This window comes from Coccinella septempunctata, chromosome 2 (assembly GCF_907165205.1).
Source record: "Coccinella septempunctata chromosome 2, icCocSept1.1, whole genome shotgun sequence".
Classification (NCBI taxonomy): domain Eukaryota; kingdom Metazoa; phylum Arthropoda; class Insecta; order Coleoptera; family Coccinellidae; genus Coccinella; species Coccinella septempunctata.
The window spans coordinates 27105352-27130064 of record NC_058190.1 but is presented as its reverse complement, the minus strand read 5'-3'; the positions used below and the strand labels follow the sequence as shown (position 1 = coordinate 27130064).

At 34.9% G+C, this 24713-nt stretch overlaps 1 protein-coding gene across 1 annotated transcript in view; it reads left to right on the top strand.

The window, feature by feature from the left end:
* Nucleotides 1-24713, top strand: part of LOC123306869 (nephrin-like) — a 429730-nt gene that overhangs the window by 376786 nt on the left and 28231 nt on the right. The window contains exons 8-11 of the mRNA XM_044889048.1: nt 2772-2932; nt 7242-7386; nt 17375-17505; nt 22661-22820. Of these exons, the coding sequence (XP_044744983.1) occupies nt 2772-2932; nt 7242-7386; nt 17375-17505; nt 22661-22820 (597 nt within the window). The remainder of the gene's footprint in view (nt 1-2771; nt 2933-7241; nt 7387-17374; nt 17506-22660; nt 22821-24713) is intronic.

Sequence of the window (24713 nt, the reverse complement as noted above, 5' to 3'; positions counted from 1 at the left end):
AAAAGTAATCCACATGTATGTGCATACCTTCCTTTTCAATAACCATCACAGTTTTTGTAGGTTTTAACGGCACACAAAATCAAAAAATGGAGTGAAATATCAAATTTCTAGAAAAGCACAAAACGCAAATTCAAGCGATTCATGCGTTGGCTAGATTCTGATTTCTGTCTTGATTAGAGGGAGGGTGGGGCGTCATCAAAATGGCCTACTAGTGATATAACCGTTATTAAGCTTTAAAGATGCACATACCTACAACAGTAAGCTTTAACTAAGTTTTGAAAATCGAGTTTTGATCGACGAATACTTTTCTGTGCGTCGTTAATTTTCACGTAAGGATTGCTGAATAGTATGGCATAACTTCTTTTCCATACTCTTACATATAGGCAATGTTGCCCTTTCCTCTTTTGCTTCCATATCTAGTCAAGTCTTAGGTTGTCGCTTCAACTCTTTCTCAGTCGTCCGACAAACTCCTGATGCGAAAGATGATTTTATCACGAGCTAATTGGCCCAATAAGAAGGGGCAGCATCTTTTTAGATTCACAACTAGGGTAGCAGCTGGACACAGAAAATATAGAGCGATGTACAAAGGCGAGAAAGCTACTGAAACTCGTGAAACTTCAGTTGCATGAGGTCGAGTTGTTTGTAGTTTACAGGTAGATGATGAGACGAGGGAATTAGTCCCCAGTTAGACGTTAACAATATTGATTATATTTTGTTCCTATTGTAGTCTGTATAACGAAATAATTATGTGTGTTGTGAATGAATACATTTATAGAGGTCTGGATTCATTTGAAATATTTCAGTAAAAAGGTAGTACGGATTAATCGAAAACGAGGTAATACCGTGGGCCGTGGACACTGATAAAAAAGCCCACACTGTATGTGTGCCATCGCTCCGTTTCTGAACATGCAAGAATTTCACATGCACTTAATTAACTAATGACTCTTTAGACAGGAACGAAATTGTGAAATGTCAGAAGTTTATTATTGATTAGTATACTTCCTTTATGGAGATGTATTGTTTTTAATTGGATGTAAAATTGCACACGAAAGATTGCAGTCACGTAATATTTATACGGGAGATATACAGGGTATGAATTATGAATGAGCATCTGATTATTTATCAAATGATGTCTTCGGTTCATTACTATGGGCCCTCAAAGGCTCTAATTTCACGATATATACCTAGGAAAAAGAAAAATTAATGATCGGTGCCCTGAAAAACGAACGGAACATTTCTCCCATATCCTCTTTCTTCTGTCTACATAGAATATTGTTAAACAGCTATGACTATGAATGAATGGACAAAACAGTTTCCGTGTCTGTATTTTATTGACATCATATACTTAAAAAATAAATATTTTCGACGTCAACGTCTGGAATCGTCTTGCATATTGTAACGTTTCCCGTTAATTCAATTGCCCAATAGGTATACTTGAAAACTAAGTATAATCCATTCAAGAAGGATTGATATCCCGGGTGGCTATGGAAAATCGAATTTAAGTTGGTAATAGCTCATGAACTCAGATTTTGTTTTGCGGAATTCAGGTTGGTATTGTGAATAAACAGTGATCTATAGTCCTATTATGTGTGAATCTATGCACTGACCGACGATAATTTGAATTTTGTTCTGCTATTTATGTTCTAAATTTCATCGTACAAATTGGAAACATAAGAGTTTTAATTTTGAACGCTGATTAATATGCTCTAAATTCAAATATTTCTTCTTTTCAAATACTTGTCTAGGTTATATTTGCACATTCCTGTTCTGTGAGTGAAACTACAAAAATTATTGAAGATATTTTGTGATCAGATTAAGCTGCGTCTGGATTTTCAAAACCTACTGAGATGTCAATCATTCATGAATGGACTATAGTGGATATTCGAAGAGGAGACACATGATAATACATCAATATATGAAAGCAACAAATTCTTTTGAAATATCAGTACAGGTTGATTCATTAGGATTGGGTTATTGCCTAAGGAATCATAATTTGAATCAAAATATGATGATGGGATCAAGTAGGACTTAATGAGATATTGCTGTTTTTCTTCGTTTCTTTCTGAGAAAGAAAAGCGTTTATTTTTCATTGTCATCAAAAGCGGCGCGGCGCAGAGGTATAACATTGAGAAACTAATCTCATCTTATATACTACTTAAAATTTTGTTATAGCGGTCGCCACATGAATGACTTCTCATTAGAAGTCGTTTCGTCATCATGAAATAAAATGATAACTATTTTTGAAGAATCTTCCTAGTGATTAGATAAGTAGGGTTTGCACAGAATATTGGTGATATTATATGAACACGATAATTTAAGATGTTATTCAGAGAAACGCAAGTAAAAACTTCATTTTGTCTTCATTAACTCATAGGGAAATTTCAATAATTTTTAATTCATGATTTCGAATGTCAGAAAAATATTGCTGTGTGGCTAAATGTTAGGTATTTCTTCACGTGAATTATTTTTGATGCGAAATTATAATCTTTTGTCGTTCAACTTTAACACCCTGTATGTTTTTTCCTCAGCAAAATTTCCATATTACATCAAAGTGATGAACAACTAGCTTATTACTACAATTATTATTTTTACTACTCAGCAATAATAAGTAAGCTTTGAATAAGAAAGTATTCACTAACGCGTTTATCTGACCACTAATACGAATCGTGTCCTTATCGTGGTTTCCTAGGTTTATGACGAAGTTATATACACAATCAATTTATGATATTCCGATCATTTCGTCTAAAAAATTTCTCTCAATTTATTTTCAGTTGGACCACTCTTTGTGAAAATAATGAACGATAACTCATTCTCTGTTGGCAAAAAACATACCATATCTTGCCTCACCCATGGTTCGAAGCCACCTGCAAAAATAATTTGGCTGATTGACAACCAGGTCGTGGATAAAAGAAGATTTCTTGTCGATCAAATCGTAAGTACTGCTTTATGAAACTTTCAAGCAATAGTAGGTACAATATTAATTTATACATATGTATACAAAAGAAGTAAAGGAAGAGAAGTGTCAAGTGACGAGCCTGTGTTTGTCCGCTGAAAGTAATTGAAGGCAAGGCATGAAAAGTCACTTCTTTTACGAATGAAGTAATTCTGTTTTTCAAATGTTTTGATATTCATCCACTTATGTATTAGATTTATATTCACAATCGTTATAATTGAATGATTGATGCAAAATGTAGCTAGTTACGGTTGTCATCTTTTACATATAATGGTCAAAGAGGTGATAACAAAAATCGGCAAGAGTTTAGTAATGGCTCAATTAAATATGACTTAGTAGGTATTGAGAGTGTATATAAGTCATCACCAACTAGCAAGGTTAAGTGGTGAAACAACTGGCTGCGACGGGCTTTGATGTAGGTATGAATACCTATGATACAACATGCTTTACAAGTATTTCATAATAATGGAAAATTGTTTTGAAAAACTAATTTATAGTACAAAAATCTTGAGAAAGTGGCCAGACCGCATTTTTGTTGAACGCGGCGGGACAGCACCTCATATAAGTTGCAGCAATAACAATGTCGGTAGAAAAGTTTTCAAATGACTTAAAATGCATTTACTTCTTAGCTATTATGAAAAATTTGAAAATAATATAGTGAGGTCACTGATTAATGGAACTGCGGCAGGTATTCCACTACCTAACCTTGCGAGTGGGTGCCTGAGACTCAGCTTCATGCCTAGACAATTTTATATCCGCCTTTGAACTGAAGTGAATACTTCTGACTTTGACCTATGTGCCATCTTTTCAAAAAAAACTGGAAGGGTAGATCAACTGAAATCCTCACGAACGGTCGAGCTAAAACTAGCAACCATACAAGGAAGAAGAATACAAGAAGAAGCATACAAACCGAATGAAACCCAGGACAGAACATTCGAAAAGGAAGTACCAGAACGAAACAAAGCAAAACTGATAAGAGATGATAACAAGAAATTCGATTAAGTGACCTCCGACGAAATTCAATCGATAATAATCGAAAACCTCAACGTCAAGAAGGAACCACAAATGGACAGAATTAATGACAGAACACTAAAGAACCTCCCTAAAAATACAATAGAGAAGATGAAAAACATTTGTAATGGCATTCTCGAAACAAGAATGCGAAGTTTAGCGAAGCTGAGCGCTTTCAATGCTAAATGACAAGCTACGTCAATCGATTCGTAGCTTGTCACTTATATTAGCATTGAAAACGCTAAGCTTCGCTCAACTTCGCATTCGGTGGCCGTTTCCTAATGGAAACAACCCTGAAAAAAAAAAGAGGATATAAAACATCGGTAGTATTGATGAATAAATCGAAAGCTTTTGACAAAGTATGACATCAAGCACAAGCACTCATTTATAAAATGTTGAAAGCCGAATGTCGACAGCATTCGTCAAACTTATAAGATCTTACCTGGAAGATGGGAAATTTTCCGTGAAAATCAACGAAGAAACATCAGAGATGAAAAATATAAAAGCAGGATCCCTCACAGAGATACTTACTAGGACCCATTTTATATAACGTTTTTACAAGCGACATACCAACAAATCAAGAGGTCACATTAGGTCTCTACGCAGACGATACAGCAGTCCTAGCTCTAGGAAAAAACAAAAACAGCACGACGAAAAAACTACAGGCACACACTGACAAATTGACCAAATGGTAGAGGAAATGGAAAATAAAAATAAATGGAAGCAAAAGTCAAAGCATCATGTTTCAATATGTAAACAAGAAATATAATCCAAAGATCAAGATAAAAATTATTGACAAAGAAATAGAATGGCAAAATGAAGTCAAATATCTAGGAATTAAACAATGGATGAAAACTTAAATATGAATATACACATATCTATATCCCCTTGTAAATCGAAAGAGCAACATGGACCCAGAACTGAAAGCACTAGTTAGACCGACTATGATATACTGCATTGAAATTTTAGGAATGAATAGGAATGAACTCAAAAAATTGGAAACAATACAGAACTTAACTCTAAGAGAAGCCCTAGATGCGTGGTACACAAGAAACAAACAGATCAGAGAGATGACAGGAACCGCAAAAATCAAAGAACACATAACAGGACTGGCAGAAAGAGCCTACGAAAGAATGTAAAGCCATGAAAACAGTGATATCAGGGAAAGCATAAACTATGATGAAAACGAAAAACGAAGAATCAAGAGACCGAGAACCAGTTTGAGAGAAAACATGGAGGAAAAACAGAAAGCAAAAAATTGACCGAGAATAATCTAAAATGAAACAGAAAGAAATCATTGGAAACGAAGCAGCAAGAGAGCCAAGTTCTGGCCTACAAAAACACATACCCAAGATGCAGGATGAGAGCTTATATCAGATTACAGCTCATCAAAGGAACTCAGTCCTTACGCTCTCTCTTCATTATAGAAGACACTCCTACAGGTACCAGGACACTCAGGCTTTAGTGGCAAAGAAATATCTGCTCTGTCAGTAAATGCTGCAGTGCACATTTGGGCGGAACTTGTAGAATTTCGAGATCTAGCTTTTATAGCTCTATCTACCCCTAGAGACTATAAGTTGCTATCTAGACTTTAGGCATGCAGATACTTCATTCGTTCAGTGCCCCCGATGTGGCCCTAAAAAAATCACAGAAAAGCACAGAAAAGTGCTTGTTTATAATCATAAAAAACTGTACCGATTGCAGTGGCAGGTCAGACTAAGGATTATCTAAGGCCCGGTTGTTCAGTTCAGGATTAAGCCTAGATGATCCTAGATTAACCTAACAGAACTGAATTGAAATGTCAAAATGAATCTAGGACCAACTTTAATCCCGAACTGAACAACTGGGCCTAAGTATCTGACCTGGTACTCAGATGGATTTATTAGTCTGTTAATGGATATTCCATCTTTTGTGCTCAATTTCAAAGGTTCGTTATTAAAAATAATTATCTGTGTAATGATCTAACCTTATATAGGTAAGGGAATCTCGACGTTTTAGCTATTCCTTGTAACGAGTTCCTGTTTACTGTTTGATAAAATTACCCCATACTGTGAGTCTGTATTAAAAGACGGAGAGCATTCGCTTCAGAGTGTAAGTGAAAGAGAGAGAGAATGCAGCTTCCACTCAACGGACTAAATTATTTATCAAGAATTAATACAGCATGCCTCCAGCCGTTGTAGGGCGTTATTTATCACATTTTCTTGAAACTGTCTTATTGACTCCCCTCGCTTGCGAGAAAAAAGGAGAATAGGGGATATGACTAAGAAATTTTTAATTATTTTTAAGCTGCTATTTGAAGACCGTTAGGAAACTAAAATAACGGAATATGGCAAACGAATGATTACAGTTATTTCAATGCCAACTAAATTTTCCGGAAATAAGTTAACGAAATTTTATCGCAATGGTTGGCTTGACCCAAGGAATACGAAAACATATAACTAGTAATGATTCATACTCGCTTCAAGAATTATTGCTATCGAAGCAGGTTGCATAACTGATCAGAGTTAGAACTGATAGAAAATTATTCAAAATTGATTACAGGGTGTTTCATTGGGAAACAGAAAAACAGGCTGATAGGTGACATAGTCTAAACATTTCCTTGCTCGTTTCAGAATTCCCCGTACTGCTTTCCGAATTATATTCGGATATTGTTCTTTATTTTCTGGCTAGCGTCTCATGTTAACTAACTAATAAATTCGAAACACTTTGATGGATCCAAATTCTTGAAAACTTCACTTTTACGTTGAAAATTTGTGCAGTGAAGCTTTCTGCGCGATAATTGGAAGCACACGACTCAGTCAAGTTTTTTGTGATCTTTCGAAATATTGAAATAGATTTTCAAAATTTCGATTTACAGGGTGTTGTTTCGAGGATTCAAACGATTTATAATTTTTTGTTAACCGGACCTAGATTTTCCTTGCGGTTATTGAATAATACATTCCATCTTTGAATGAGAAACACGTTAGCCGAATATGAAGAAAATATACCAGTTGGTTTGTTTGATATGGCTTCAGGTAGAAACGAGCAAAATTCCATAAACCATCCTGTATCTCTGCTACGAAGGCTGTAAGAGCCAATAAATGTGGTATCTCCAGAACCATCCCGGTGCCACCTATCCGACTGTTGAGTATTTCCGTTTTCCAATGAAACACCCTGTATATTAAAATTAATTCAAGCAAGAGTAATTTATAATTCAATATTATGTAGGACGTTTCTGTTGATAACTACTCTTATTCAAGTACGTGCATGATAATGAAAATTGAATTTTTTTTTCCAGTATTCTACGGATGGTAACTCTACTACATCAATTCTGTCATTTACGCCAACACGTGATGAGAATGGATTAACACTGACTTGCCGCGCGTTGAACACCCTTCTGGCATATAGAATATTGGAAGATTCTATAAAATTAAATGTAACATGTAAGTAGGTAAAAAACAAAATTCATATGTTAAGTGACAATGAAATAGGAATACTTGGATGAAATATTTCGTTCATCTGTATTATAATCTTTATACTAATATTATAATATGGTCATAGGTTCACACGAATTAGGTATCAACGCCTATTCGATATCGGTACATATTATAATTATTATATAACTTGCCACTAACACCTTTTTTAGAATCCGAATAGTGTTTTTGTGGAATAAAGCGAAATTGCATTCAGAGAAATGCGGAATGGAGGAAACTGAGTTCTTACTATAGAACCCGAAGATTGCCGCCTTCGAATTTTGCCTCTGAGAGGCTGTCATTTCCACAAGAGTTATTGCAAACACGTGTTCTGCATTACTAAAGGTTAACAAGATATGGTGGGAAGGTTTAACATGGCTATGAATAATAGTAAAAAGGGTTTGCTAGTACAATTCCATTTTATCACCAAGATATACAACTCTCTTAATATTTTGGGCGGTTCACATTTCGCATTCGTTGGGTATTAATGAGAAGCGTAGATTATTTCTTTTGTCAATTTTTTCAGGAAATCATTCATATAAAATATCTATTATCCCGACACTTCAACGTTCTGTTGTAAGTTAATTTTTTCCATGTTATTCTTTCTGGGAGGATATCAGCATCACATGTTCTTTCCATCTTCTCTTATTGCGCTTTCCTAAAATTGTTATTAGCTTCACTCTCAGTTGAAGAAATTGTAGTCTCATTTAGTCTCCAGACCCCTTGACACATGTATTGCCAAGATTATGTCTGATATTTATAAAAAGATTATCAGACAGGCTTCAATGTTTCAAATTTAGGGCGAACAAATACAACTGCAATGCGGTACTTTTGCTGAATTGCATTACTTTGTCAGGATTTGGCCCAGATAACACGTTCATCGGCTGGACTTCGTGATCGCTAAATATCATTAAGTAATTAGGTAGTTACGAAATATTAGATCCATTATAAATAGATGTAGGAACATGAAATAAAGCATCTCTTCACAAACCTTTTAGGGCTTTCACTCCCAATCTCTGAAACAAAATCAATTAAAAATGAAATCAACGATTTGCTCCTGCGTGAATTCTTGCACTAATTTGTCAGGAGCAAATTAACTAGAAAAAATTGTTGCCTGACAATGAACTCAAAATAAATAACGTTGAAACTATAATTCTTCGTAACGTTTCGGAGTCTATATCAGACTCCTTCATCAGACGAAAAAATCTACTTTTGAAAATCTTCTGGAATTGTCGCTTTTTGTCTGGCATTAATTGTCTACACACAGAAACAGAGACTGCACAGAAACGTTGATTCATTTAATTTTGAAATTACCGGATGACAGTTCCTTCTTTAATAAATTGATCCAAATATGATCTATTCCTACCGAACAATTTGCCAAATTATTATCCTGATCTAATAGAATACACGTAGACTCTTTAATTTTTCGTTTATAATGGTCTGGTTCTGTCATTAAAATTTTTGTGTTGTCCCAATCCATCATGTGGTCTCCCGTATTAGAACAAATGTGATCTGCGATTTGCGATCGATTAATTTCTCTATTTTTAATATTATTTTTATGTTCGCGTTTTCTTATTTCTAGAGGTCTGGACGTTTCACCTGTATAAGTTTTACCACAAATACAGGGTATGTTGTAAATACAATTTTTTGATTTTTGTTTTTCGTTCAAAGGTTTAGTTTTTGTTAATATAGATCTTAAATCATTTTGCGTTTTAAAAACAGTTCGTATGTTGAACTTCGAACCGATTCTGCTTATTTTTTCTGAAAGGCCATTAACATAAGGAATTACATTCAACAAATTTGGTTGTTCTTGACGGTTTGTTGGTTGTTCCTGATCATTATTACGATTTTGGTTAGTCATTTTTCTCTCTAAATTTAATATTGTTTTTTCAATAAAATCTTTTGGGTATTGATTATCCCTAAGAAAATGTTTAATGAAGTCAACTTCATTATTTCTAATTTCGGGTGTAGATGAAATTAAATTAGCTCTATCATAAAGTGTTTTAATGATACCTCTTTTGACACTTACTTGGTGATTGGAATAAAAATTTAAATATCTATTAGTATGTGTCTTTTTTCGGTATACGCTCGTTTCAAAATAATTCGGAAACTTTTTTATTGAAACATCTAGGAATGAAATTTGGTTATCCTGCTCTAATTCCATTGTAAATTTTATTGTAGGTTCTTTGTTGTTGATATGATCAAAAAAATTCTCTAGTTCATCTCTACCATGTTGCCAAATCACAAAAATATCGTCTACATATCGCCACCAAGTCTTTGGTTTTAGTGGGTACGTTGCCTGAAAAATATATTTGAAAAATGTAATCTTGAAGTGCACCTTTTTTTCGAAATTATTGAATCCGAGGCAGAATGAAGTGTAACATCCTTCTCCGTCCGAATTGAATTCACTTAACTAATAGTCAATGTGCTAAGTGATATTTTCTAAGCAATATCTACCAACATCTTCATATAGCAAGGGAAACACACAAACGAAATTAATTAATTCTCCAAGATCCTATTAACACGTCTTCTGCCTCAGATTTGATTATTTGAAAATAATTCAATAATCATTTGAATAATCTATTATAATGTAATGGATAATACAGCGTGTTCGAAGACTCGGTGTGTATTGATGATTTCGAATTAAACAATAACTTAAAAGAGAGCTTCTGATATCCAAAATCTAAAAAGGCATCATTGAAAATTATAATTACAAAATTGAAAACAGGTCCGTATTCTTCAAAATGACCTGAAATATTATTTCGCTCATTTGTTTCCCTTTAAGAACAAGAAATGAAAATTGAATTTATTAAAAAAAAAAAAATTCAAACTGATTCAGAAAACAGAGATTTTCATGTTTGAAAGATAATTCTGAATATTCTGAGTACTGTCCTTTTTTTAATCTTCGAACTTCATGTGCCATCTTGAAGATTTATGAGATGAATATGACCCCACAAAATTTTATGCATGAAAATCAAATCTTTCCCAAAGTGTGGATATCGAAATCCATAAATCACCCTGTACCTCCAAAACTAATGGTATATATGTTACCTGATTTGTCAAAATCAAAATCGCCAAAAAAAAAGAAATTTTTTGTTGCCTTACATCCACACCCTGTACAACAAGTAGGCCATGAAGTCACTGTGTCAGTGACGCCCAGAAAAAAGATTAAGCTCTGCACCTCTGGCTAAAAATCCGAAATCGACAAAGTACTAGCGAAGTTATAGCTAGTTTTTAGGTGTCCCACTTCATTTGCTGCTTAGTTTATTTAGATTCATTTTCCATGGGGTGACAATCAGTACTCTAATGAGGTCAAATAAGAGCAAAACAGTGGTCGTCATCTGCTCTTATTCGTTAGAATTTCCTTTCATTGTTTCACTGCATTATTTTGTGTGGCTAATTGATATACAATATAATATTTATGTATAATACATATGGACATCAATTATGTAATATTAATTACTTCTATTCTATAATTTTCAAATTTTCTGATTGAGAATATATCTTAACAAACACGGCGATTCTTGAACTCTATACAATAATACGATTTTACAAATCTAGATGTTTTAAGTAAAGGGGAGATAACACTTATAAGTTTGATATCACCAACGATTATCCTACAAGATAAAGAAACCCACCATCGCAACTAACAACAGTTTTAATATTTTCCTTCACAAAAAGTTTTCAAAAAGGAAGAGAGTATCATCGATGTTCCCAATTGAATAAAGTAAATTTAATAAATTTGAAGTGAAGTGATATTTTTTAAGATGCTGAAAATAATTTCAGACTTCGCTTCTGAGTTACATGAAAATTAGATTTGTCGACTCTTATCGTCTGAACATATTGCTCCGCTTCTCAAGGACTCGAACTGGACTCGGTATCATATTTCATATTTCTTTACGAACGAAAGGTATCTTACCCTCTGCATGCGACAATGTAAGGCCGAAACGATAAATTGTCCTAATTTTCATAATTCCGATTTATTACATGAACACCTATTTGAATTCATCGAAGAGCCACTGTAAATGAATGCAATTACAACAGAACCACACATAAACAACCAATCATGTTTTCAGTGTCGTAAATAATAAAACATAACACTCGCTTCATTAAAATCTATGAATTATGTTAGCATAAGCAACACTCTAGGAACCATAGTTATCCTTCGAAAAATTGACCTCCTGAGGATTTCGCTTCATACGTTTTATGATCTCTTTAAAACTTTTCCGAAACAATTCGACTAACGGTTTAACACCTACTTTTCCAAATGGAAATGATGGTATAGTGAGAGAGCACGACAAGACAAAGCAGTAGTTTTTTTAATTTCTACAGTCTCTCTCGTAATGTGCTGATAAGATAATATTGACCTATTGGGCAAACATCAGAATCCTTCTAATTGATTTTTTCTAATTTTGACATATAAAGTGACACTTTTTAAAACTAACTGACTTTCCACTTTTCGTAACCAGTTTCACTCTTCGTAACCAGTAGGTACCAAAAAGTAAAATATTTCGCGACTGATGACGAAAAGATACTTGCTTTCATAGTAACTGACGATTTAAAAAGAATCTGCGAAACACGTTTTTATAAACGCGTTATTGGTACCCTTCATTCAAATTCACAGCCACATCCTATTCAGAATTAGAGAAAATATTGTGAGAAACACGTTGGGAAACACTATTTTTGGTGTTTCGCACACTTTTGCTCAACGAGCGAAGCCCTCATTACGAAAAATAATGCTGATCCCAACTGGTTGCACAAATGACTATTATAGACTACTAGCTGACCCGGCAGACGTAATTCTATTGTTGTGGCGGAATATTTATTAATTGGAAATGATAATTGGAAATGAAATAGAGTAGTAAAAAAATGAAAGAAGTTTTTATTTCAATTTCTTCATCAGAAAAATTGATTGATTATTATTATACAGGGTGTCTCATTTAGAAGTGTCCACCCTAACTCAATAACGAATCCGAATTTGTGAAAACACTCAGACAGGTCGATTTTTTATGATGCGGGGGGATATGATCTAGGACACAAAGCTCTACTGTTTGTTGAAAATATACGATAAATTAGAACATATCTGTTTCATTTAGGTTTATCGGTACCATAATTCGATAAAAAACACTCTGTAACTTAGTGGATATTCACTTATAAGAACACTATAAGAAACTGCAGATTCATAAAAATTTGAATCTATGCGTACATTTGTGCTATAAAACTACCCACTTTCTCTATTCAAATTTCTGATGGTGTAGAATCAGTTGATGATCCTATGGTAGTAATTTATTGTATGGGATGGAGGAAGGTGTTTTTTTTGTATGAAAGGGAAAAGTTTGAGATTCCACTGATAACCGTTTATTGAACAAGCTAACTGCGGAAAATAGTAAACAATAGTTAACAATGTGATTCATGGCGCCGACCTTGCTTAATTGCGTATTCTTTGATTCCTTTATTTGGTGCAAGGCTAGACGACAATATATAATGAAAACTATCTACTTCAAATTAACCTTCTGATGGTTGTTACATTATCTTATGTTATGAATATGATGAAATATTTCGTACATTAATTTATTTTCTGTTAAGTCCATTTTTTGGGGTTGCAACCTCTCCAGGAGGTTGCTAGTAGAAACAAGTTTTGTAATCCAGTAATCATGTGCCCCTGTCATAAAAAAAAACTCGACCTTTCTAAGTGTTTTCACGAATTCTCATTCGTTGTTGAGTTATTGAGGATGGACACTTTTAAATGAGACACCCTGTGTAACAACATTTTGTATTTAAACTGCACATCGAATTTTTCATTGCATTTTTTTTTAATAGCATTTCTATTTTGTCTGTTGCCTGAAGAAATTAGGGCTTTTCAATACAGGAACAGGGTACATACAATTGACCGTGTGAGAAGTATGGATTTTCGAGATTAATGCCGCAAACACTCAGGGGCGACTGATTTATTATCATTTCGAATGCAGTTCCCAATGAAAATTACTGAAGTTTAAGCTCGGAGTGCTTGTCGACTTGAAATCATGTTGATTCGAGGTGAAAGAATGTCTTCTCCTGTGTACACGTAAGCGGAACTTGAGTTTGTAAATCATTCATTTAGTAACATTAAAAAGAGTGCAGTAAATATCCAAATGTGTTATCCGAAAAAATGTGGAACATACGCATGAAAAGTTACATCGATAAGACCGTTCCTAGAAAAAATTGATTTTGGCCTGCCCTAAGACTTTTACAACCTCAAGGCTTTGTTTTGCGCGAACTGGCACTTCGTGCAAGGTGAACTGAACGTGTGAACGCAGGCTTGAAAAACACCACGTCCAATTGGCTTGACATGTAGGTACAATGTGTAGGGCCTTGAGTATTAACTCAAAGGAATACTCGAAGGTATGGGCCAATTTATTTTGAATTTTAGAATAATCATTATCACAATTAATTCACCGATAATGTGATTTGGAGCAAAAATTTTGTAGGTGATCTTTAATGGGGAAGAAGCCAGAAGATAAATATCGTTTGCGAAACGCAGGTTTGATATTTCGACCCCCACACAAACAAACTCCCCAAGGTCTGCTATACAGAACCCTGGGCAAGATGAATAATGCATATAATATGTTAAATATTGGCGGAGATAACACTCATCCTTGGGGCACATTCTTTCATTCTTTTCTATGTTGCATTTATCAAATAGAATTCCTTCAATCCGAATGTGCATTTTGATAGAGTTGAATAATAAGATTATTCAACTTTTGAAAACCCCTATTGTTGGTATGTCCCACCAAACTTCGTCGTAGGTCTTAGTGTAGTCAACAGAACATATGTATACCTGAACGTAACATGCTCGGAAATTTGATGTTTGTACCCACATCAATGATTTCTTCTCCCTACCCTTCACTAAATATGCCTGCACTGGTACTATCTGCCAGCTGATTGAGTTTTCTAGACTCCTGCAACAATTATTTGTGATGCTTTTTTACAAAGATTAGATATCATGGCCCTTCTCCTTCCCCAATCCTCCATGTCAGACATCTAGAGTCATTCGGGGCAACTGTGCGCACTTTTGCCTTTCAAGCCATACCCTGTTTCAAATGTTGAAGCTAGGAAAATCAAAACATATTCATAATATAGAGAATTTTCTAATCTATAAAAAAACATCAAAAAGCAAACAAACAAAAACGTTTTCTTTCCGCAAAGAAGAATTTAGTAGAGAAAGTCGGAGTGCGTTCACATGCCCCGTATTGCGGGTAAGTGTGCGCACCCTCACGGGGTAAGTGAACGCAGTGCTTAGTGAACCACACAATCAAAACAAATTACAAAATAATGTCATAAAAATGTTACAATATTAGAGAAATGCTGTTTATTGTTAATACAGAAGCGCCTTTTTACAAGCAGTGCATTATTGTTCGTGCCACAATTCTTGGTGAACACAACACTTGATACATTCCCCTGTTGGTGGCTCTTCATATTTTTCTGAACAAATAGGACAATATTGATCGAGTCTTAAATAAGAAAATCAACAATGTCATAATTTATTCTTACTGAACTAATGCCCATATAATGAATCTATGCGCACACTTACCCGCGCACACTTTCCCCAGTAAGCCAAAATTTGAACTGACGTTCTTATAGAGTTGAGCAGCTAAGAGAACCTAAAATTTTTTATTATATATTCAGATTAATATGCCCATGATCGAATAAAATATTGTTTAACACTGAGGGACTCGGAACTTGGACCTGGCAGAATGTGCAGAGATGCTAAAAATCAACAAGAAAACTAGTGAATTTGATTGATTGCAAATAAAAAGTTAAAGAAACGTGGCACGGCGCACTCCTATGAAAAACTAATATGGCGATTCTGCGCCCTTGCTTCACCCAAATGAACCCCTCTTTCATACATTGCATAGTCGAGATATACGCACTGCGCACACTTACCCACTGCGCTCAGTTACCCCGAATGACTCTATATATGCCAGATCTGATAGCAGAGTAAGTATGGGAAGTGTGCCCATGTTGACACCCTTAACGAATTATCAAAATGTCTTAGTTGAAAAATTTTTCTTTGAATAATCAACTATACATATTTGGTATTACTGTCATGTAGTACCAATACGTTTTTTCGCATATTTACAGTATCAATCTGAAAGAAAATAAATGGAAACATTTTCAAAAATTTGGTCTTGGGTGCCATCATAAGCGCCTATGTATCGTATGATGGCATATAAAGGGAAATAAAATTAAATTGATTATTAAATTGTTCTTCAACAAGTTTGGTTTCCACCTGATTCGTTAAAGTAGGCCTTCGTCCACCTAAATAATCTTTTGTAGGTCCTTTATTTAGCGCAAACCTTCTTCTTAAAGTTGTAAATGGCACGTTAAAATCACAGATTTTTTCACAGCATTTAGCACTGCCTCCATAACTTCCTCTTTCCAAAGTTGTCCCTTACTTCTTGTTGGCATAGCTGTCAATTCAAAAACAAAGAATATGATGGCACCCTATACTATCTCAGAAAAACAGTTTTTTTTCACAGCATTTAGCACTGCCTTCATATCTTCCTCTTTCCAAAGTTGTCCCTCACTTCTTGTTGCCATAGCTGTCAATTCAAAAACAAAGAATATGATGGCACCCTATACTATCTTAGAAAAACTTTGACTATGCCATCATAAATGTCATATATCTTTCAACAAACCGAATAAGGTACTTAGAGTACGACATGACTTCAAAGTTTTATACGTACAGCATTGTTACGGGAAGTATAAATATTTTTTCACACAAAGTTTGAAAGCATCTGAATAATTCTAAAATAAATGAAACAACTTTCATATATCAGCACTTACCTGAAGGATTAAACCGCCATAAAAAACACTAAAAGGCACGTATTCATGTGAACTACGTATACCTTCCAATAATGCCATCTGACGAACAATCTTTTAGCACATAAGCTTATTCACTTGATAATAACAGACATTTTCATAGTGCGCCATCATAGCAGGATGTCATCATAAGCAGGATGCCATCATAGGCCCACTTCCCTTAGATGTAATAGTAATAATTGTTCTCCACACTTTAGTCAAAGAGTATCAACAAGAGGTTTCACTTTGCCGATTTACAAGGAAGATCGAATGCATGGAATTTTAACCTTGAAGTGGGGAGACCCTACGCGCCAGCAATACTGCGCTCAGATTCACTACACTCAAACGAGAATGTGGGCGACCAATCAGATTGGGACTTGCGAACAGAACGAATATCTGCTTTCGTTTTCGTTAATATTTTTTGCTTTAGTACCTCAGCGATGATGCCATCACATCCTGCTGCTTCGTTCTTTTCATCTTCTTCATAACATCTTAACCCCTCGGAGAACTCTGCAATTGGCGTCTTTGAATGAATTGTTGTATTACTGTTGTGGAAGAAGAGGCAGACACAGAGGCCCTAATTTTATCTAAATTGGTGTACAACTCGGTGTACAATGACCTACAATATGATCTCCAAACATCCAAAACTTCTTCCAAATACAATTATTGGAAATTAACGGCTTACAGACAATTTTTGAATTATGAATTCGGAATGCCGTTATTCCGTTAATTTCTAATCATATTTAATTTTCCAGACATAAATTTATCATCTTGATCCATCCAAATACAACTGTACATTGTCCCCATGTCAATATTTTCCACATGTTTCCAACTTCTCTAGAAGCAGCTTGAACTGCCTCGAAACTGTAGGTATTGACAGATTGACAGAAGTTTCCCCACTCATTCACACCTTTATAGCTTCTCTACGGTCTGCGCTATAGTGGAGGAGGTACCAATCAAAATCTGACATCAGTGAATGAAGAAAGTAACAAACTAACACACAGAATTCCACATTTATTTTATTAGAAGGGATGATACAATCCAAACATGTTTCCTTCGACGAACTCATCAGTTATTGTTGAATAATAAAAATTAATATTCCTTACTTATCTTGCAGATATGCCGCAGACAACCATATATCTGGGGAAAAATTTAAAGGCAGAATACATTCAAGAAGGACATGATGTATACTTCGAATGTGAGGTAGATGCTAATCCTGCGTCGAATAAACTCATGTGGTTCCATAATGTAAGTGGATTATTTATCACATTTATCATGCGAATTTACTATTTTCCTGATAAGTGCGCATAGATGAGATTTTGCGTGCGGAAATTGCCTGTGTGGATATTCACTTTTATTTTAGCACTCGGTTAGCCATGGAAATTCGACACATTTTCCATTATGTATTGTACGAAAATGTGGGGTTATGACACTTGTAAAAACATATTTTGGTTTTAAATCAGCGCTTTTTTGTCCGTTCTACGTAAAAGTCTCAGTAATTACTTATTTTATCACAACGTCGAATCACTTCGGAAAATATGAAGTCGAAAATATGTGACGAACATAATTGAGGTTTATACAAAATGATTGAAGGCATACCAAACCTAGTTATTTGCATGGGAAATACAAGAGATCAGTTTTCAAATATATTCATTTTTGCTTTGGAAGAAGATTGAATTATTGACACATAATATGCAGTAACTTGAGGAGAGTTAATGTTGGCTATCTTCTTTGGCTTGAGATTGAAGACGTTACATCAGTTGTAGATTTCAAAATGATGGAATGCATCTGATGCAGTGGTAGGGAATGGGTATCTCTTAATTATAACGGATAATTATAAGAATGTTAAATTCTTCAACAAAAAATCATCTCGAATCAATGGAAGTCAAAATAATTACAGGAAGTTTGAAGGCAAGAGTAACTTCATCGTTTAACAAAAATTCCACATGAACTAAGAGTTAACAGTACAACTCGCTCGTATTCATGGCTGTTTTCAACACTTTGATTTTGATATAATAATGATAATCATATATTTATTCATTCCTTAAGACATTTACAATGTATAGGACAAGTCAAAAGAAAAATAGAGAAATTAATTTTCTGGAATTTATTATGCTCTACTTAGTTGACATTCATCAACTTTACGCATTCGTTCACCTTAAAATAAAATTCTCAAATGCCATCACTTTTTTGGGTCTCCCAATAGAAAGAAATGCTTTGTCATCCTCTTCATTTACAATCTTTCTGATTGTGATTGTGATTGTGGAAACATTAAGCTAAAATATAAGTGGTTTAGATTCAGAAGAAACATTATATAAGTTCACTTCTCGGTTCACTTATATACATTGAATATGTTCGCTACCGTCTGATATATATTTGCAGATAGGGTTACCTACCTGAATTCTAAATACCACTTCCTGAAATCCTGTCTTCTCTCTTTTTCAATCACATTTGGAATTTTTGTAATATTTTGATATTAGTTCTGGCAACGGCGTTTTGACATCAACGACATTTCACTTTACTCCGTTCTTGTTACAATAATCTGAGAAAATTATTTCATTGCCAACCGAGTACCAAAATAAAAGTGAATGGAGTATGGATTATTCTTGACAGAAACTGAGGAACAATCTGACATCATGTTGAAATGTCACAGACGCATAATATCGAAATCGTTCAACATGAGGAAAGTTATTGAAAAATATAATTTTTGTTTGTTTCAAGCTAAAATTGATATATTGGATTTGGTTCAAGAGATGAAACGGTTTCTTGAATTGTCTATTTATAGTCCACAGCTACACTAAAATGGATATAATTTCGACAGTCACTGTGATTTTTGTGGAATTTCATCTTTTCGCACGGAGTACAGAAAAGTTTAGCTCTACGCCCGCAAATGCACACGGAAAAGTATTTATTTGTTTCTCATTTGTAAACGTCAGTTTCCAAAAACACAATATTAATCAAGAAAGTTTATTTTATCAAGTCACTAACTTGTAAAACTGACAGTTAACTTGCAAAATTTTTACAAGTTTGTAGTATAATTTACATTAGAAAATTTTGATTTATCGTCATATATGTTGAAAATCATGGTACAATTGTTATTTCCAGTAACACAGATTTTTGATGATGAAAGAGTTGATACTGATGATGATGAACCATCTGTTGACTCAGAAACTGCTGAACTCGAGGACTGCAGAACATTTGTACTCTCCTTACTAGGTACCAAATAATTTGCTAGACATTTCGATTTTTTTGTTGACCGAATCATCGACTTAATCATCGCAATTTCGGTGCTCTTCCACCCTCCTGCACGCTTTAGTGCTAAAAAATCTCCACCCGAATCCGCAACCATAGTGGCTCCAGTTCTGCGAAAAGAGTGGCCGGTGTATAACTCTGGGTCTTTTAAACCTAAATATTTCGCTATTTGCTTTGGGACACCACCAATAGTGTGCTGGCCAGCATTGAGGGAAATGCACTTTCCATGTCGGTATGTCAAAAAAAATCTTAGGCTTTCTGTTCCAGGAGGCCGAAGATTTACATATTTTCTGTATAACATGCAGGGCTTGAAGCTGCAGCCATCATCGGTTATGGTGAATCTTCTTGTTGTTAAATTTTTTGTTTGCCGCAATGTCACAATAAAACGTATTTTCCCATATCTTCTACATCATTTATGTTTAAGGAGAGAATTTCGTCACATCGACAACATCCAAAAATCCCAAATATTGTTACAATTTTCGCCAGCAACCACTGGTCATCAGGAGCATGTAAAAGAAATTGTTCAGCCTCTTCTTTACTTAATATCTTGGCCTTTTTTGGCGTAAAATATAACGCTCATTTTTTCGTTTCAGAAACGCTATTACCTTTTGAAATCTGCAAATGACAACTAAACGTCATATTTTTCGATAAATTTTTTAAGAAAAACAAACCAGGGACGTTTTCTTTCATTTCCAAGCAGCTTTTCAGCATAGACCATTTTGCCCATAAAGTATTAGGGCTGAATCTAGCTGATAGTCGATTCAAGTAGACCAACAAAACATCTTCAGTTACCCCAATCACACTATTTTTGTTTTGCCACTTTTTGAAGTCGTCGTATTCTCGCTCGTACCTTGAAGCTAATTTTGCAGGTAATAAACTTGAAGCTACACTGCTGGCTGCCTCAATAATTTCTTTTGGTACATTCATTTTCGCTTTCGCCAAAACAAATGTAAAGAAAAATAAACAGACATGTTCATGGCAACGCTTCCATAGCTTACGACATTTGCGACAACTTATTGAGATTTTTTTGGAATTTATCTAACCTTTTTACAAATGAGAAACAAATAAAATATAAAACATTACACGCAAAGTAACGGGTTTTACTGGCTCAAGGAGGTAACCCCTCCATTCGCCAGTAAAAACCCCTTTTACCTTGCTAGTAATGTTATATACTATATCTTACGTAAGCTCGTCGGAAAAATCTACTTCAAATCATCATGTTGTTGCCTTTTTGTGAACATCGAATAATAAAATATTTATATCCTTCTGCTCAATCTAGTCGGGTGAAACAGTTTATTTTCGAAATTATATACAAGGAGTCCATCTTGCTCGAATTTGGCTTTTTCTCGAACTCCTTTACCAAGCGAACAAAAATGTTTAAAGCGATCTCGATTTAAACTTTCGTATAAACTCCATAACTGAAAACCGAGTATATTAGATAGGTAGAATAATACACCAGCATCATAATTGGAAAATTCTGTGTCTGTGAAACTTCTTCGAGAAAGGTTTTTGACGAATGGTGTCATCATTAAAATAAATAATTTTTCTCATTTCTTCGACGGATTTGTTTTTTTTTCTCGTTTATTCTTTTGGAATAGCACTTTTTCTTACAGATATTTTATATAGAGGTTCGGAATTTTTTTTTTATAGGTAACATAAGTAGAACAAAGATATATCAAAGAACAGGGCAAGAAATGAAGAGAACAAATGTTTCTCTTCAACGAATAAAAACGCAGTGCAACTGAGCGTCGGCAAGTCACTTCAATTAATTGGGCGCGACTTAGAAAGTTCTAGATTTCTTTCTTCGTTTAACGGATACGATTTGCTTAAAACTTTCCTCTCTTTTCCTTTCATAGGATATTTCCTATCCCTAAATTACCTGTTACCAGACCTCTATTTCGATCCGCATAAAGTCATCACTCGAATTTAGGCCTTAGACTCAATATCGACAAAACCAAAATCCTGGTAAGTCCGCCAGAAAGCCTTCAAACAGATATCAGCCTCTAGTACAGGCCTAGCAGTGCAAATACTTGGGACAGCTTCATAAATACTAGGGCTAACCTAGGCACGGAAATACACAACCGTATCAATTCGGCATCACGAGCATTCTGGAAACTAAAGGTCAGAGTTTTTCAAAATCACGACCTCAATCTGAAGACCAAGACAGCTATTTACAAAGCAGTCGTCCTCCCAATGCTTCCTTACGGAAGCGAAAGTTGGACGCCCTACAGGCGACATCTTAAACAGCTTGAACAAACGCAACAACGTCATCTAAGACAGATGATGCACATCAGATGGTTCCACAAAGTTTCGAATGTAGAATTCTTGCAACGCGCGAGTTGTACAACAATTGAGACTCAAGTAACGAGGGCCTGACTCAGATGGAGCGGCCACATTCTGAGGATGCAAGACACAAGACTGCCCAAAAGAGCTCTGTATGGCGAATTCGCAGAGGGAGCATGGCAACCAGGAGACCTGTATATGCGGTATAAGGATATACTTCATCAATGCATTAATCCCTAAAATGAGTTAATGCCAATCATAGCTGGGCTGGGAACAACTAGCGTTAGACAGGTCACAGTGGAGTTATAATGAAGAGAAGAATACAGCGGCGGCCAGATCTGGTTGGTGACTATCAATGCCCGGAGTGTGGAAGGATCTGTAGGTCACGGTTGGGTCTCTTCAGTTATAGGAGAGCGCACAGTCGCAATGAGACCAGAGAAAAAGAAATTATAAGTTTGATCGCACCGATAGTTTTGCTTTTGAGTATACAGCAATGATGATGATGATGATGATGCGATTCGCTTTTAACTCTTTTTTTCTTTCATAGGATATTTCCTATTCCTGAATTACCCGTTACCAGGCCTGTGTTTTGATCCTCATAAAGTCATCGCTCAAATTCTTATTTCAAATAATAATATGATTTTTCTACAGAATTTTTCTAATGGACCGTAATTTTGTATTGATTGATTCTCAGAAATAACCACTAGAAACATAAATTTTATTTTGCAAATTATGCAATATTAATATTATTCTTTAAAAAATTAGAAAACATCCTGTTTCTTGATCCACAAATTCGAATAAAAGAGAATGCGATAGGTTCGTTTCACACATATATGAATACGACATAATGAATATTTTTTCTTTTCAGGGTAAATTATTGAAGGACAATAAAAAGAATGATATCTCCTTAAACCACAATGCTTTAGTACTTCGGAATATAACGAAACACCAAAATGGAAACTATTCATGTGTAGCTACAAACGACGAAGGTATCGGAAAGAGCAACAATTTCCACCTCAGGATAATGTGTAAGTAATATTCGCACTGATTCTTCAAAGACAGCGTTTCTTACGGATCATCATTTCAGTTTTCCAATAAAAAATCATACTGAAAAAGGTAGAATAGTTACAATAGAAGGAGTTGCAATGAAACATAAAAATAATGATAATTTTTTATTGTAAAAGATTTTTCAAATGTTCTCCATTAGGTTATGTAATTTTTGGTAGAAATATTCTACAGGGTCCAAGTTACCCATTGAACGCTAAAAGAAGTTCTTTTAGAGTCCAATGAAGTTATCTTACTCCCCAACTATGACTGGGAACCCAGTAACACTATGAAGTGCACCATGAAATTCCACAGTGGGTTCATAAGTGAGCATAAGGGTGGTTAATAAAAAATCGATAAGTGGGTTGGTTCTGCTAGGTTGAAAATAAAGCAAACAGAACCAAGTATTCGAAAAAAAACTATATCAGGTAGATCCACCGTGGATTTTCAAACATGAGCTTATAATTTTATGTCGGGATCAGATTATTCATAAGAAACCAACTTGGGTATTTATCAGAGCCTGAAATTAGGAGAATCAGATAAAATAAATCATCGCTCCAAAATTATTTTGATGAAATAGAATCATGTTAATTCATAAGCCCTTTCTCCGGTGAAAAAGTTCAGGTTTTATTTGGAATCCAATGAAAGTCAAATAATATACATAATGCACCTAACCAATGGATATTGATTTCTTTCTTAATAGTAATGAATTAGCCTGAAATGACGCTGACTGACTGCCATAACTTCGTAGGTAGGTACTTAAAAATCAATTCAAAAATATTATCTGAATATCCAAAAGAAAAAAGTGGATGATGAATACAGATAGTGCCATATTGTTCATGATTGATGAGCAAACAATTTTCGAATATGCCCATGTGTAAGCTAAAAATTAGATTGTAATTAGAAATTATAGAGTGCGATTCTTGATAAACAATCGACTATTCATTTGGTCTTGCGAGCTGGGGGTTATGTAAGTGAAACGAACGATTTTTGTTCAATAATTGGAGAGCAAAAAATTTCTCACCAGAGTAATGAATTAGAGTTGAATTATTTTGAAATTATAATGGGATCAGATTTTAGATATAAAATCGATTATTGGTTGGTTTGATGCAAGTAGCTAAGCGTTGAGCTTTCTCTCCGATTTCTCTATCAATCGGAGACCAAAAATTTTTTCACGAAGGTAATGGTAATAATAAACTAGCCCTAATGAAAAACATGCATATTCTGCCAATTTGTTGATGTATATAAACCGATGTCTAAAATGATAAGCATTCGATTTGCTGGGTCCTGCAGAACCAACGGTTTCTTCAACAATTGGAGCAAAAAGAAAAACCATTTCACTAGGTTAATAAATTATCAAAAAATTATGGCCAGAAATGAAATCTAAAATTCGAAAGTGATAGTTGCTGTATCTGGACTAGGTCTCTTATATAGGATCAAAGGCAAAATCGCAGATGGGTGGCGTGTCCTCAATTTTCCAAGACATTTCTCAAAAGCAAAAACTATGGCTACAAAACTGGTACGACGGTTACGTAGCTGCAAAATAAATCATTCTCATTCTTTTTTTGTCCGAATATACACAGTGTTTTATAAACTTTGCAAATCGTGGTCTTGCAAGCGAACCCTCTTGACTAGCCTGCTGTAGCTTGACGAATTGTTGTACCTACATTAGATGACTGCAGGTAGTGGTTTAAATTCGAGAGCCATGAATTGGTGTAGGAGTCTTCGCGGGACAGTTTGCGCATCGTGAAGAGAATTTTTCAGAACGTCACCGCGATTTCGTTCTTCCGTTTGGAATCTTCTGCGCTACACTATACTGACGAGGGACAATGATGCCGAAACTAGTCAACAGTTGCGTTTGGAGGTTTCGACTTCCT